This window comes from Pocillopora damicornis, chromosome 7, assembly GCF_964200805.1.
Source record: "Pocillopora damicornis chromosome 7, jaPocDami1.2, whole genome shotgun sequence".
Taxonomy (NCBI): domain Eukaryota; kingdom Metazoa; phylum Cnidaria; class Anthozoa; order Scleractinia; family Pocilloporidae; genus Pocillopora; species Pocillopora damicornis.
In genome coordinates, this window is record NC_142676.1 from 4,686,203 (window position 1) to 4,702,734 (window position 16,532).

At 38.2% G+C, this 16,532-nt stretch overlaps 3 protein-coding genes across 7 annotated transcripts; 1 reads left to right on the forward strand and 2 right to left on the reverse strand.

The window, feature by feature from the left end:
- The first annotated feature begins 3 nt into the window (after positions 1-3).
- On the forward strand, positions 4-3,993 carry LOC113678761 (ADP-ribosylation factor-like protein 2). Of its 2 annotated transcripts, XM_027195673.2 has the most exons (5): positions 4-159; positions 296-406; positions 1,846-2,008; positions 2,625-2,705; positions 3,487-3,993. In XM_027195673.2, the coding sequence occupies exons 1-5, from the start codon at positions 17-19 to the stop codon at positions 3,619-3,621; spliced, it is 633 nt and encodes a 210-aa protein (XP_027051474.2). In that variant the 5' UTR covers positions 4-16; the 3' UTR covers positions 3,622-3,993. The 2 variants fall into 2 exon arrangements, with proteins under 2 accessions (XP_027051474.2, XP_089068342.1); XM_089212216.1 differs by lacking the exon at positions 2,625-2,705.
- Positions 3,723-6,423, reverse strand: LOC113678734 (uncharacterized). The gene is made up of 2 exons (XM_027195642.2): positions 6,163-6,423; positions 3,723-5,002 (listed from the first exon to the last, which is right to left on the reverse strand). The coding sequence occupies exons 1-2, from the start codon at positions 6,323-6,325 to the stop codon at positions 4,503-4,505; spliced, it is 663 nt and encodes a 220-aa protein (XP_027051443.2). The 5' UTR covers positions 6,326-6,423; the 3' UTR covers positions 3,723-4,502.
- Positions 6,424-7,395: 972 nt separating this feature from the next.
- On the reverse strand, positions 7,396-16,064 carry LOC113679043 (uncharacterized). Of its 4 annotated transcripts, none has more exons than XM_027195983.2 (5): positions 15,929-16,064; positions 10,415-10,816; positions 9,791-10,018; positions 9,073-9,354; positions 7,396-8,538 (listed from the first exon to the last, which is right to left on the reverse strand). In XM_027195983.2, exons 2-5 carry the CDS (start codon positions 10,781-10,783, stop codon positions 8,164-8,166), a joined length of 1,254 nt encoding a protein of 417 aa, XP_027051784.2. In that variant the 5' UTR covers positions 10,784-10,816; positions 15,929-16,064; the 3' UTR covers positions 7,396-8,163. The 4 variants fall into 4 exon arrangements, with proteins under 4 accessions (XP_027051784.2, XP_027051799.2, XP_027051792.2 ...); XM_027195998.2 differs by lacking the exon at positions 15,929-16,064 and adding an exon at positions 15,401-15,608; XM_027195991.2 differs by lacking the exon at positions 15,929-16,064 and adding an exon at positions 12,487-13,287.
- Positions 16,065-16,532: the final 468 nt, after the last annotated feature.

Genomic DNA, 16,532 nt, shown 5'->3' on the forward strand with positions numbered 1-16,532 from the left:
AAACTAGTGTCGTGTAATGCTGATTAGAAAGGAAGATGGCGCCGGTGAAACGGAAAACTCAATGACGATCAGGAAAATTTTCATAGTAAACAGTATGGGGCTATTAACTATTTTAAAGAAGATGAAGCAGAAGGAGAAAGAGATGAGAATTCTTATGCTGTATCCTTTTATGCGTTCTGTATTATATCTGTTTGCAATTTCTTGCTTTTGAAAGGTGAAATACGGTATGCCTCAGGTGTATCATTTGGTTTGACGGAACAAAATATTGAATTGTAACCTTGACTGCGCTTTACAGAGGACTTGATAATGCTGGGAAAACGACTATTTTGAAGAAGTTCAATGGAGAAGATATCAACACAATCGAACCTACTTTAGGATTTAATATCAAAACCTTAGAACACAAAGAGTAAGGGAAAAAGGCAAAGCCTGTATTTTGTTCGTTAGGCAGTTTGTTAGCATTCCTGCCTGTCTGTTCGTCTGGTTGTACATGTCTGTCTCCACCCCATTTATGTCTGTCTACCCATCTGTCTACCTGTCAGTCTGCCCAATTGTGTCTCATCTCTCTATCAATCTGTGTCTCCCTCTGTGTATGTGTTTCTGTCAATCTGTCTGAGTGTCTGTTTACCTACATGACTGTAATTTGTCGGTCTTCCTTCATGCTTGTCAGTCGATCTGTCTGGTTACTCCATTCATTCATTCCTCTGTCCACTGTTCCGTCCATCCACATGCCCACTTACCTGTTTATCAAAGTGAAGATAGCTAGGTAAAGTCTGTACTTGAGTCAAGTGGCCCACCCAGCCAGAGGTTATTCTGGTTTACTTAGCATGAAACAATTAGGAGAATTACTACTCCCTCCTGAATGTGATACCAGTGCATGGCAAGGTTATCCCTAGTATTTCATCAGGCATCCATGTTCATTCATCATGACCCATTTACAGTATGCTCCTGGATCAGTACAGAGAGGCAATGTGAGAGCAAGGTGTCTTACATAAGAACACAACACAGTAACCCTACCAGGGTTTGACCCTTGACCCTTGACTCTTGAGTGCAGCACACTAACCATTTTTCCATCTTGTCTCTTGATGTTGTCAGTGTTGTTGTGTTGTCATTGTACAGTACCTATATTTATCATAGTTTAAATTTTCCCCTGGCTGAAAACTCAATAATTTTAATGGAAATGATGATGGGGGTGGGTTCTCCAAACCAACTTCTTTCAAACATTAGATTAACCCTTTAACTCCCAAGATCTGATTGTTAATCGTCCCCTCAAGCTTCTACACATATCCTTGTAAATAATTAGTTATAAGAATTTGGTGTTAGATCAAGACAACAACTTTTACATGATAAGTTTGAATATTCTCATTAGCTGTTTGCTGGATAATGAAAGGATATTATTAGGAGAAGTTTCATGTTGATCACTCTTGGGAATTACAGGGTTAACTGATTTCTTAACCTTTTAACTCCCAGAGGTGATTAAACATGTAACTTCTCCCCATAATTTCCATGCATTATGTAGCAAACAGCCAGGTATTGAGAATACTCAAACTTATCAGGTACAAGTTGTTATCGTGATCTAACACCAAATTCTCATAATTACTTGACAAGGAAATGTGTAGTAGTGGGCGGAGAGAATTAACAGTCAGATCTTGGGAGTCAAAGGGTTTGGGAGAGGCAGGTGCAGAGTTTGGATAAGAGGATGTTTAAAGCAAATTTTAGCATTGGTGTGGATAAGGAGACTGGACTCAATTACATTGTTTTAGTATGTGAAGAAATAACATGTTGATTATTTTAAAAAAAGAATCTTTTTATCCAAAATCCCCTAATTTGCTTTTAAATGTACTATAGATTCAAGTTAAATATTTGGGATGTTGGAGGACAGAAGTCTCTTCGATCATATTGGAGAAATTATTTTGAAAGCACTGATGGTTTGATATGGGTAGTGGATAGTGCGGACAGAAGAAGGCTGATAGACTGCAAGGAGGAACTGAAAGGTCTCCTTCTAGAAGAGGTAACTTAAAAAACTAGACTCTTTTCCAAGGGAAAACTGAATTTAAGACCTTGCCATGCCTTAAATGTTTTTACATTATTATTATTATTACATTATATTTATGTGTATGATAAACTTGGCTGTTCATACTAAAGTTAGATATACTGTAATAATAATGAAATGAGACCTCAATACAGGCATGCATGTAAGGCTATGGCTGCTGTTATGAATCATATGAAGCACAAACCTGGAAAATGTTTTTAGTAATTTCTTGTCTGGTTGTCTGTGATTAAAGTTCATAGATGCTGTTGTATCATTTCATGTCATGTTGTGTCTGTAAACTGCCTGTTGAGTGATGTTGTTTGGGGGTTATGTGGTGCAAAGATGTTGTAGATTGTAAAGGAGTGTTCATTGCATCTCATAGTATGCATACACACCCTCCGACATTGACACAGAAAGCTACTATTAAAGCTTTGAAAAAAGGGACTTTACAGAATTAGGAGCTTTATCATAGGATAGACACAAGGTTCTCCAAGATCTGCATCCAAAATACTCAACCAAATGTGTTTGTCATATTTATAAACTTTCTAAAGTCAAAAAAATGTCCCTGACAAAAAGTTTCTTTGTATTTACCCAGAGGCTTGCAGGTGCTACATTATTAGTGTTTGCCAATAAACAGGACCTACCTGGTGCCTTGTCTGCTGAAGAAATTAGAGATGTGAGTATTTCTAACTTATAGAAGTTATTACTTCTTTGATGTAGTGTTAGTAAGGATGTCGATATTGTTTCAACTCGTGAGTATTAAAGACCATAGTGTGAGTTTCTAAAATGATGCATTGTATATATCAAATGGTAGATCCAGAAAAATTATTCATAGAAGAAGTATATTTTTAAGACCATCTTAGTTTCATGTTTGTAAAAATAACCACTGGTAGCACTGCGAGATTCCAAAGGGAAACCTAACTATTTGTAAACTGTCTTTGAGAGTCAAATATAAGCAATCCTCGTAGCTATAACACTACTGAACTAGTAGTTGAAATAAGACTTGAAAAAAAATTCAGGCCCATATGGGATTTGAACCCATGACCTCTGGGATACTAGTGCAGAGGTCATGGATTCAAATCCTGTACAGGCCTGAATTTTTTTTCAGGTCTTATTTCAACTACTAGTTCAGTAGTGTTCTTAGCTGTGAGGATCGCTTGAATTCATTTCTACACTGCAGTGCACATATATGATTTTCATATATTTATAGTCGTTGTCTCCAAGAGTGTTAAGAATTTGAGTATGGGTGCATATATTTGGAAATACAAATTCATAACCTACATACAAAAACTACAGTGCATGGTAATGCACAAACTGAGTGTTCATGCCATTGAGTCGCAAAATAAAATCAAATAAAAAATGTCCTGAAAGAGAAGGGAGTGATGATCCCTTGATCATCCCTTAATCTGCCTCAGGTTTCTGAGAGGAGTCTTTGTTATTCTTTTTTCTATCAAAAGGCTCTTGATTTGGAATCCATCAAGACACATCACTGGAACATTCAATGGTGCAGTGCAGTTACAGGAGAGAAACTACTAGATGGCATTGACTGGATTATCTCAGACATTGCATCAAGAATATTTACAATGGACTAATACAATGTCCATGGACTTGTTTTGAAGAACTTCAAGATTGTGACATCAAACCTGATGTCTCTAAGTCAGAGATTGAGTCAGCCTTGAAACAGACATAAGGATTGCATTACAGACACCTCATTTATTGTGAATGTGATACCTGTGGACATTGTGCTGAAGAAGTTTACTTCAAGACAAATATGTTATGGTAGCTAATATTCATGAAGATGCAAAATACATGAAAGATTACCTTTCGTTTTGTTTGGCACAGACACCGCTCATGAAGAGTTCATTAAAACTCTTGTAATTAATAAGAAGGCTCACACCATAAAAGAAAAACAACAACAAACTCGACCACCATTTGCAAATGATAATAAAAATATAAGTATCCAACTTGTTAGCATCACTTGTTGGTTAAGTTTTTTCCTCACATCTTGCTTACACTTATTTTATTTCCTTGATCAAACTGAGCCAAAATCGCAAATTTAAGGGATAAACACTAGGGTGTGAAATTTTGAGGGCCCCCTCCCCTCCGTGATCCAGTTTGCTGCCTAATCATTTATGGTCAAGCACAGAAGTAACTGCTACATTGCTGTGACATATTCCTACTTTAATTGGTTGACTTTAATCATGAGAATGTTCCAACAAAGTTGATGTGAGATTCTTCGAGCTTTTAAGCTTTTAAGCTTTTATATTTAAAATTATACCATTGACACACTCAAACTCTAACTGAGTCAATGTATAAAATGTATAAAAATGTTAATGTATAAAACTGAGTCAAGACAAAAAAAATCTGTATTTGGGTGTAAATAACTTCACTAACTCCTACAGCTTGGTGGGAAAAATAGGCTTGCATTTTGCCCTAGATTGCATCATGTGTCAATGTCTTCGGAGACTGATAGTTAAATCTCATTGGTTTCTAAGGGTTCCTGCTTAATTTTCATTTGTCTGTGTGGTTGTAACAGTGGTCCAAAGGATGGTGGATTGGAGAAAGATGAACTTGCTGGAGTTGTTGGTTGCAACAGTGGTACAGAGGATGGAGGGTGTGAGAAAGATGAATTTTCTGGTAATAGTGGTCCAGAGAATTGTGTATCAGAAAAAGGTGAAGTTCCTGTTTCCAACTGTGGAGGAGGAGAAGATGGTGCATTCAAAGATGACTGATTTATAAGTGGTTCTGCTGAATTTAGTTCATTGTGAACAGTATTATATGCAGCTGTATTCAGCACAGTGCCAAGAAGCATATCGATTAAATAACATCGAAGTCTTGAAGCAGTTTCATTGTCTTCTCCTTGCAGTCTACTGTTGTGTGTAAAGAGTAATAATATCCCAACTTTGCAAGACATGTGAGTTCGGAGCTTGGAACTTTCATTTTTAAACAGATATTCTTCACTGACCGACAAACCTGTAAAATACAGACATGTATATGATTGTATATTTACCAATAAATATAAAATATATTTGATATTTCTGCCTATCTAGGATGATGGGACTTTATTATTACACATAAATTCAAAAGATTAAGTTTAAGCTGTCATTTGTAAGCTCTAAATATCAACAATAATTATTGATTGCTGATTTCCATGTCAGGAATGAGGAGAATACCCCCTTGCTGATTGTTTTATTTTACTCTCACCACCTGTCTATCCTAAAAGGATTGATATTTTGAGGACAAATTAAATGTTTACTACCGGACAATATGACAGAAAGTTTGACTCAATGTAAGAATGGCTATTCCATTTCCTATAAGAGGTATTTATTAGTCCTTGCAAGCATTTCTTGGCATGGGAGCTTTGCATTACATTTTGTGAGCACAAGCAGTAGTGCTTTGCAAATTTTCCATTGACAACAATCCTTTTTTAGCTTCTCAAATTGTTATGAATTTATTATTATTTTTTGTTTTAATAAATAAAAAGATATCTCTTTTTACCTCCAGTTCAAGAAAGGTAAGGATAGAATTATTTCTTTCCAAAACAACTTACAAAATATGATTCACGGAACTGCGAGTACTCCAGGATCCGAGCGTGCAAGCAATAACAAAGGGTTGTTTGCATGAGAAAGTGAGCCTCCTTAGAAATTTTTAAAGCATTTCGAGCAAAACCAAAATCTTGTGAGCACTTGAAAATTTTAAGGGACTATTTTACACCCCTCTAAAGGCAAGTATAAATTATTTAGTATAAGAATTAATTCTTCTTACAATTTCTTTGCACTGTTAAACAGAGAGGTGTGAGAATTATGAACAGTATCAACTAGGGGATATTGTCTTGATATAATACCAAATTCTCAGGACTACCCAACAAAGAAAAGTATGATCATCAGAGAGAGAATTAGCTTTCACATCTTGGGGACCAAAGGGTTCGCTAAAATCGAGGACGTATGTCTTAAAGTTTACATAATTCGATGATGTGAGTTCTGAGTTATCTTGTCTATTTACAATAAACAAATGATTAAATTACTAGTCTTTTTCATCGAATCTGTGATTATTATAACATATAACTTAAGCATGTCACGTAATCGGATTCGCAAACTAAATGTTTGAAGTCCTCAATGACTAGATATACGTACCGTTGGTCTCGATAATCTTATCCAAATGTTTGTAACCTTTCTTCTTCACGTGCATCTTTAATCCAAAATGGGAAAGTAACGGGTCTTTTATGCAGAAGAATTTCCTTTCTCCAATAGTGACTGGCTGAAGTTCTTCTGGCCACGTGAACTCTTGATTGATCATAATTTTCTGCTGAAGGTTGATGTTCTAACCTTCGTGCGATTTAGATCCGTGTTTGCCACACGCAACGTGCAATCGACGATCGCGATTGATGGATATTTATCATGTTCTTATCGCATGAAACCAATCACATTTCAGTCTCTTCTTGGTTACCATGACGCCGATGTTCATTGTGTTACGCGTGACCGGGCATTATAAAGTAAGATTTTTAGGAGGGTTCCAAAGTTCCCAGTTGAAAGAGAAAAGAGAAAACCTTTAGTAAATAAATTTGGGTCATTTGGCGAGAAAAAAATCGAAGAATTTGGTTTGAAACGCTCGTCCGACAGAATATGACGCAGAGAGCGCGTGGAAGAAATGGAAAAGATTTTTAAGCAAGTTCACGGCAAACGCGAATGGCAAATTTCGCCTGCTTTTCTTCTTATCCAATCAGACCCAACAGAGAAATACACAAATATCTTCTAATTACAATAAACGCAGATATTTAAATTACTGCTTTAAAGGTGAAAGGCAGAAGACAAAGTTGAATTCTTGCCATTTGCCGTTCGCATACGCGAGGCGTTTTATTTAACTAATGCTTTATTAGAGAGGTTTATAAAATGTTCAGAGAAATGCGCGCGCCGTGATTGGTCAGAACGAGTTCATTATATTTCCATAAAACACGCGCCTTACGTCACAAGAGTGCACTGTTGAGATATAATGCACAAAGCCTAGGTCATCGGTACGAGCGCGCGCAATTAACGATACATTTTATAAAAGAAATAAAAAAACTCGTTCCTCGAGCATTGTTAAGTTATATAAGCACTGGGAATTTTTAAGAACACTCGAGAAGTGCGTGTGGCACTTGCCTTCGGCTCGTGCTTCTCCGCACATCTCTCGTGTTCTTAAAAATTCCCGTGTGGTTATATAACTCAACAATACACATGGCGCGTTTCATTTCTGAGTGAAATCCGACGAGAACCCCACTGATTCGGAAATGACCTAAACAATAGCATGAATATAAGACCATTTAACGACGTGAAGTTATACTGTGCACAATTAAGAAACAGCTTAAGGCCAGACAGGATATGTTATAGTTCTGGTTATCATAATATTTATTCAATAAACACTGTCTGTCTATTTACATATATCAGTTACGATCTGTAAACTGTACAGGATTACAAGAAGGTCACCTAATTAAATATAATTAAACTAGATATCACAGACAATGATAGCATTAAGTATTTATAAAACATCATTTATTTTTGCTACTATTAAATACATATGCCCTATTTACAATATACGGTGGCATTTGGAAATAAATTTATTTCCAGTTTTGTTTGTAAACCTATGTATGTTATAGTGCTTATGAATGCATTAATGAGAAAGGTGATTGGCTGTCGTAAAGTTCCTTGTAATCGTATTTCTTTAAAGACTGTTGGTTTTATTCAGGACTCTATAAAATATTGAAGCCCCAAAAAGACTTCATTTTAAACATTTATCTACAGTTATATATGTACAAAAATACTTAAATAGTGGGCACCTTTTTAGACTGGTTTCATTTTGGTCTACGCAAGTAGCACGAATTAGAGAGATATTTTCAATTCAGCGTCGAAATAAACTGAGACTTGCCTTTGCTCTGAGAGTCATGGAGAGTGGTCTAGAAAACTTGTGCTCTCCTCTCAACCAATCAGGTGAAAAGCTAAAAATAACCGCGGCTTGGCCACTCGCGTTTTCCCGCGCTTTAGTAGTTTACTTGTTTTCACTTTAAGTTCTCATTGGCTAATGACAGTGTAAATCTTTGTCCTGACTGGTTACTAGGATAACTCTGGTTTTGGTTTTTCGACACTAATTTGAAAACTGCTCTAAGTCAATATATAAGTCGATACAATCCACACCGCATAGAAGGCAAAAACGTTCCTAAAATTTAAAGAACAGGGTAACCAAACACTGCCACTGTTTGTCTTCGTTTCTATTCCGTTAAAGTGGATCCCGTAATCGTCTGACGTGTTTTTAACCATAAAATGCCCATCTTCCTTTCTTGTTATGGTACAGTTTTGAGCTGGACAGTGCTGAACACACGATTTGGCGCCCACGGGGCAACTCAAGGTACAGCCACCACCCGAGCAGTTTTGATGGCAGTGAGGTCCCTTGCATTCGAAAGAGCAGTTACCTGAATCACAAAGCTGAAAGCACGAGGGTGAATTGCAGACCCCTTGACAGCCACCTTGAGGGCATCGCTGCAAAGAGAAGGAACACCCGTTTGTTTGTTAAACCCGACTAAATTACAACTTTATCAGTTTAGGGGTGAGTAACACAATCAGTAAGTGGGTTCTGTCGCTAAGAAATTGAAAGCTCACAGAGAAGTGTTCGACTTCGTCCTATCTGGATCTCCGAGTTCTTGAGCAGTTTGTAGGCGCTCGTTTTAAGCCATCCTGAGCTCATAAATAAAGGTACACACAAATGTGAATGAACAGGTAAAGATAAAGTCTGTTCTCGAGACAAGTGGCCCATCCAGCCTCTCAGCATAAGCGACTAGGGGTATCCCTATTCCCCCCTGGATGGGACACCAGCCCATCGTAAGGTTATTCCTTCACATTGATGCGGCCAGGTCTCGAACCCAGACCTCTCGACTAGGAGTCCAGCGCTCTAAACATTAGAGCACCTCGTCTCGCATTTCAACTATTCAACGCCCAATTTTGCCAGTTCGCATAAATTTTCACTGATTACTCAAAATATGAAATTTTTTTGAAAGAAAAAGTCCGGTAGCATACCTGCTCACATTGCAGCGTCGCTCCGCAAGTCATCTTGCAGTTTCTGCCTTGACCACATCGCTGCAAGCATTTGTTGGAGCTACATGTTTGGTCACAGTTACCATCGATGGCACAATACTGTTCACAGCTTTTGCCGGAGTTGCATTCTTGATTGCAGCTCCCTCCGCAATTCTGGTAGCATCTTATGTCTGTCGTGCATTTTTGCTGGCAGTTACCACTACGGCATTCCTGGTACCCGACCGTTTTAGCTCGTATTATCATCTTCTTCCCACCGTTTCCCAGCTGCATTTTGTAATTATATACAAAGGGAGCAGTCATTATTTATAGCCTGGGAGGGATTGGAAGGATTTGGGGGATCAAGTGGTTTTCAGGGGGAACAGAGCGGGTATCAGTCGACACCAACAGAGTGCAAAAACTTTGGATAAACGAATGCCAATTAACTGCCAGTGAGGGGGTGGGGAGAGAATATGAGAATATTACAGAGCCTGACCCCGCTCTCCCCCATTACTCAGGCGTAAGATAAGTAACAGTTATTCAAAGCCAAGTGTTAAATAGACCCAGGCGTTGAAAAGGGGCCGGAATGAAGAAAAAATCTTTTTTATACGAGAAACGCTTTCCCCTAGGGATAACAGTGAAGGATTGCAAGTCCCTTTTGCCCCTTTCCCCCGGCTATACCTTCCCTTCATAATTGAAAGTAGCATTTTATACATTTACTAACCTGTTTACAAGAGCCTTCTTTACTGTGGCAGCTCACCAACGGGCAGTCAGAAGAGCACTGCTGATCACAGTCTTTACCAGTTCTGCATTTCAAAGAGCACGCTCCCACTTGACAAGACTGTTGGCACTGATGCGAGACACACCTCATTGGACAGCGTCCATCGACACAGTTTTGAACGCATCTCTCCTTGGCTTTACAAAATGCTCGACAGGAACCACCGATGCAGTCCTAGCGAAGAAATAAAGAAATCATAGAGTTAGAGCGCATTTTGTTTGTCTTTGTTACTGCTGTTGCTTTTTTCCCTCGTGTAATCTATTATTTATCTCTCTCTTTTTCTCGACCCTGCAAATGAAAAGAACAGAGACTCCGCAAACGAGGCTACTCGATTCTTCCTTTGCTCGACGATCGCATGTCGTTCTCCCATTCTTTTTTGTTTTCTTAACAGCTTGCTCGTTCGTTCTTTCGTTTCGGATCGTACATGCGCGGCTCTAACGTTCGCTCGCTAGTTCGTCGTTTTGAAGGTTTTCGTTCATCTTTTCCTCGAGGTTCGTCTATTCGTAAGTAAGTTCGTTGCTTATTTGGTTCATTCAGGACAAATTATAATTTTACATGGTACTCTCATACCTGCCTACATTGTGAACGCACTCGACAAGTCAAGTTGCACGCGCCGTCGTCGCATTTCTGCGTACAGTTTGTTGATGTGCAGCGTACTACGCCACAGGTTTGAGGCGCGTACATTTCGCACCACTGTTCCTGAAGGCAACTGTCTTTCGTAGCGCACTTCATATCACACGGGCCATACTCACAAAGTTGCTCACATGGTTTGTTAATGCTGGGACATGACATTTTGCAATTCTCGTCGCACGTTTGTTTGCAAGTGCCGGCTAAAGGGTCCTCACACTGATGGGCTTCTCTTTTGGCCATCTCTGATGTCACCAACGACAGCAAAAGCAACAGAGATAAAGTGAAAAGAAATACATGAGGCTGGGCCATGATCTTTTACACAGTTAACGTCTAGTAGCAAATCTGAAAAAGAAAAAAATAATAATGTGTTTTGAACTACTAAAATTTGAAGTGTTTGCGAATCACTAAAGTGACTACTACTTATTAAAAATTAGAAGTGTTTGGGAGTTGTTTAGGCCTGTCAGATTATCTTGAAATCTTTATGCGAGTCTTGTGAGCCTTGGTTTGTTATGTGCTGCAAGACCTCACTTTTATTTTTTCTTTTGAGTGATGTGTCCTTGACTGTTGTAGTAGACTTAATTCTCGCATGGTAATCGTCTTAGCTAATTGTGTTTGAGTACGTTCTTGACCTTGCTTAGAATCCTCAACGAGAAGTTTTGTCTGGATTTTAGTTCTCGAAGATCGGTTATTTTTCAAGTACTTTGTTGTTCATGACGAATGTCTCGTGAAATTGTTTGGGTTAGCGTTCTTAAAACTTGTTTACTCTGTCAAAGTCAGTTGTTCCGTAAGCCCAAACATGCCCACCGATAGGATATTTAAGAGCGTGTAATTACGGCTAAATGAGACACAGAGACTCATTTATTCACATGAAAAGCCCTTAAGATTCATTAAGCAGAGAATGAGTAAAAATTCCTGATCAAACTCCTGGTGTCTCCGTTTGCGCGAGTTACCATGCCGCGCGAAATCATAACTAAATATTGCGTTCAAGTAGCGATTGCGCTTCGGGAAGAGCTCATCCCAGTCTGGGCTAAGTTTTTATTCCGATCATCTCAGAAAAGGGACAAAACCTTGTCAAGGTAGCGGAACTGCCACTTAGGGAAAAAACAAATTAGATAGAAAATGAAATTCTAATACTTTGTCAGTTAGTTCCGATCAACTACATTTTATTAAGTTTTGAGCAAAAAATTGCAAATAAACAGTAACAAGAATAATTTCTGGGATATTATCTTTTCTTTGACGATTTAAATGCCCCGCTTGATTTCAGCAAAGTTTCCATTGAAATCTTAATGTTAAATCACAGCTTCAATCATAAGGTATGAAAATCGGAATGCTGAGTTCCCCGTGGAGTTGATGTAGAGGAGAATAATCATGATTTAAAACAAAAAAAGAGAGAGGACAGCAATTGTGAGCGCATGTTTCTGCAGCTGTTTCAGCTCCACTTAGGCGTTCCGGAGTTCTGTTGTTTAACTCTATGGTAACGAGAAAGGAGCCTTCCTTATTTTCTTTAAAAATCAAGGGATAATTTGGAAAATGAATCTTAAGTTAAGCTGTGTTTAGTTTACAAAGGTCCTTAACATTTGTATTTGCCTTTTGATAACAGTTCAAACCCAGAAGATCTGTAGTTCACTTTTGCTAAGAGCACTCACTATCCTGACAAACGATATTGTATGGAAAACAAAACGTACCCCCTCATCTCTTGGTTATTCTGAGTTCTGGGCTCACTTCTTGTACGTGTTTACGGCGTGTGAGGTTCGTTAGTCTTGTTGCAAACGGAAACAATTTCGATTCACTTTTGGCGGCGTCGAAAGAAACCGTTAGAGGATTTATTAATTAGCAGTCTAACAGAAGCACGTGTTAGTTTGTTGCCAATAAAAGAGGGGAAGACATTTCCTCCTTTGTTTATGAATGTAAAGTCCGTTAAACCAATAAACGTGTGCATTATCTGTTGATTAATGCAGTCATATCACAGAAGTGATATTTGGACACATGCTTGAAGTAAACATGTTACTTACGTTTCTTGAACCTTTTGTTGCAAAGGTTTGCAAAGCAAACATGTAGAGCTCCCTTATTTGCCGATGAGTTCTTCGCGTGGTTCTGTTTGCGCGTTCTGTCGATCACTAGATTATTTTTTTTCCGGCTTCCCCTGCTCTTTGTTAACCTAAACGCCAGGTGTTCGATCATAACGTCTTGGCTTCGCTCGTGGTTTTATTAAATTTAATTATAATAAAGCCTCTGCTTACTGTTAATGACTTTTTCTAGGTAAACATGGTCACATAACATGAATAGTGGAAATGACTGGCCTATCTATCTCTCCAGTTACCTAGACACACACGGCAACGGGTGAAACGCGGCAATAAACACTGTAGAAAACATCCCACGCATTCGCAATTGCTTTTCCACTTCAGTTTTACCTCGCAAATTTAAATTTGCTACTAATTTGGGAAATAGCGGAAATGCTCGTTGCCGTTCGCGTTGCGGTTGAGCCGGATGGTTTTTCACACCAAGCTATATCTGAAGTAAAGGATTTCCCACCAGCTAAATATTGCATTATGAAGCAAAGGATACATAGCCTTAACTTCATCGATTTTAAAAGATACTGATACAACTTGCTCGACTCGGTAACTTGGTCTACACGCTAGTGAAGAATTCTAAGTAACGTCTATCAATCCATTTTACAAATATTACGGAATCTGCAGAAATGTATTGTGTTCAGTCAAGGGATGTTGGAGTAAACAGAAGCGAGTCAGTAAAGATATCCCACTGAGGGAAATCGATTATGTGCGTTCAGTGCCTTTTTTCAATAACAATGGTTCATGACAATGTTTACAAGGCGTGGTAATTATGTCAAAAATCCTAATGGGTTGTGAACTTGCGGGAGGCCGTGCGTGCGTATTTCATTTGATATTTACTTCTTTGCTTGCATTTGAAGGTAAATACATATAACATTATGCATGAGTGTTTTCATTTTTCACAATCAATATTAGGTCTTTATTATAAAGGCTTACACGCGATATTGTAAGTTGTTTTTAATTTTAGTGACTCAAGTAACGTCATCATGCAATAATTGTGTGATGGGATCCTAGAAAGCAGTTTCAAGCCTGTTCCGCTCTAACGAAGGGCTAACACTCGAAACGTCAGCTTATAAACTCTATATGGCGGCCAATTCACATCATCAACCCAATTGATAAACTCCCCCTCGACACAGCACCATAGGTTCTTCAGAAACGTGCCCCCTTATTCTATGTCAAGCAAAGCTAGATAACAAGCATCCGTCCAATTTGTTTTCTTTCTATTTTTCCGGAAGGCACTGAGAGTTTGGAACACGAGGCGACTTGTGGAAAGCACCCTTTCTTTAGCTTGCAACGATTTCGCAATGCAGTGAGAGGCTTTTGAGAACAAACAAAAGTAACTGAAAGTGAGGGAAGAAAAGCTGACATTACTGCAGTTTTGATCGATATTATTTTTGAGATAGCTTTTAATGAGAAATTTGCCTTTTCTCGTATACTTCAGATGAAAAATAAATTAATATCTTTTCGCATGCCAGTGACAAAATTTAAAAATCTTTTTCAAGTATAATTCGTAAAATATGCGAACATTTGTAAATAATTGTAAACAATTTTCGTTTTCTTTACAAACCTCTGTTATGACCGTTTATTATACGCTTGTTAAAGCTCAATAAAACAAACTAGACCTGTGTTTTTGGAAGATTCTCAAATTAAATTAATTTATTTAGAGAACTTTTTTTTTTACTCCAATTGCGCGGCCTGTTCGCTTTATCTGATAATCTTCAGATGCACGGTAAATAAGAATTACACCTGCTTATATACGTGAGCCGCCTTTTCGTGCTTAAAATCCTTCGTGAGTAGTTGATATTGATGGCTCAATCGAGCATGACGTTTGTTCACCGGCGAGTCTGTCTTGTCATCAAAGCGGGGGCTAGTTTTCAAGGATTACCGAGACTCAGAGCATTTAAGATTTTACCGACTTGTCTTGTGAGAGGATGCGTCCTTGGAGGATAGCACACCCTCTGAGTTCCGGTATAAAAGAGCAAAGTCTTCCCTTCAGCAAAATTATCGTTAATAGCACTTCACTTTACCTCGAATGACTAAGGTAATAACTCAGGAAAGAGTTAAAAAAAAGACCCTAAATTAATAAATTTTGTAATGTCGAAATATGCAAAGTTCAGACGAAAAATATACACCCGCAGGCGTTCTTCGATTTCAACCAGCGCTCGCCTTGTTTTCTTATCCTTTCTTCTTTAGTGTAGCATGAACCTTAATTTTCGTTTTGAGTTGACATAAAAAAGAGCAATATTACATCTGAGCAAGTCAAGCTTTTGAAATTCATAGTCGCTTTACCGCAAGTCGCTTAGGTTTCCCATTAAGAAACCCTAACGCGACTAAACTATTTAATTGTCGTCTATATATGCAAGGTCGCTGGGACTGTGGCCTTCTTATATTCCTTTAAATTTCGCGCTCGGTTAATTTCCTTGACCTTTTTTCGCTAATATAACCTAATTGAAGTATAAAGTCGATTCATAATTCCAATTAATTTAGAAACATGGCCCGAACCACCCGCCGAGTGGACTGCTAAACAGCAAAGTTCTCAGTCTTTCAGCATTGCTATAGCCACCTGAGCAGTTTTCGTCTTCTATACACCACATACATTATTCTTTATATAAAGAAACACTATCGATGTATATCTTAAGTCACTGAATCAGTGTGTTGTTCAAATGTCTAACGGCCTTAAGTAATGTTGAAAGGGACCTCTGTGCTGTGCGTCTAGAAAGCCCCTAGTATGTCAGGGCCTGAGGCATTTTCTGATCCTATTTCACTATAGTTTAATTTTTTTGTTGTGTCTATGTTAATGCAGGTTGATTAAAGTGTAAATTCGGTTTAAAATTTTTAATTTGACTACTTAACTCACCTTCCTTCAGAGGAAAACGATCCTGAACGAGTCTCCATGACTGAGCAATAAAATTAGTTTTAAAATTTTTGTTTTACGCACAGATTTTGCTGTCTATCTAAAATCCAATACGAGGCATTTACTGCCTAAATAATCGGCAGTAACCCCCACTATGCCAGTGCAGCATGACAATATAAGGAACTAAGCTTTTCGCTGTTATGTCTTTTTCAGTCCTCAAAGCACACCGTGATTACTTTAAAGCACGTGGATGTACTCAAGAACTTAGTCAAGCGTTACTGTGTTTACACACTATTTGTTTCCGCAGTATTGAACTCGTGGACTCGATTGCTCTAGCTAACTACAGTATTTTTAACTTGCACTTTCTTGTCGTGAAATGAACACGCAGCTTCGGAGACAAGCGCGCGCTCGATAACTCTCACACGAAATTTTTATGGACCGTTAATGTTTATGGAATCTTAATGGCTTCCTTAATCTTGGGGCAAAGACGAGAAAAATTTTACAGTGAAGAATCAATTTTGACGAACATACCTTAATCACGTCGATCTTCACATCAGGGTGTTTCCTTTAGCCATTGTTAGATTCTAAGCCTCTTTGAGAAGCTTAGTCGTTATAAAAGTGGTATTCCATGAAATATTCATTCCGTGTAAATATGCTCATGTGGGCTGCTATTACCTTGTGCATATCGATATCATAACAGCAGCTGTTTTGAGAGAAATCCATGACGACAGAGTTGCTTGAACGTAAACGGTTTCAGTGCAGTGAATCAAATTGTGCATGTTTTCTTGTCGTGCTAATGAAATCAACCGAAAGCCTTTTTCGCTCTAAACGTTCACAGATTATCGGAGTATTTTCTGTTATTTCCAGGGAATGTTGCATTTTTTTTAATTCTAAGTGTTAAGAAATCGTATAATGAGATATCTATTGGTAATGAAAGCCCACGGTTTGGCAAATGAGATTGCTTAGGGTAGCGTCGGATTGCAAAACTATCTGGATAAGTTGTCTCGTAGAATCGAGAACATAAGAAAAAGAAAACTTGTTTTGAAAAATATACTGAATCGGGCTAATGAAAAAGGAAAACGAAATTTGAAACCTTAATATCTGCGGCAGTCAGGGGGATTCAAAATTTTTCATG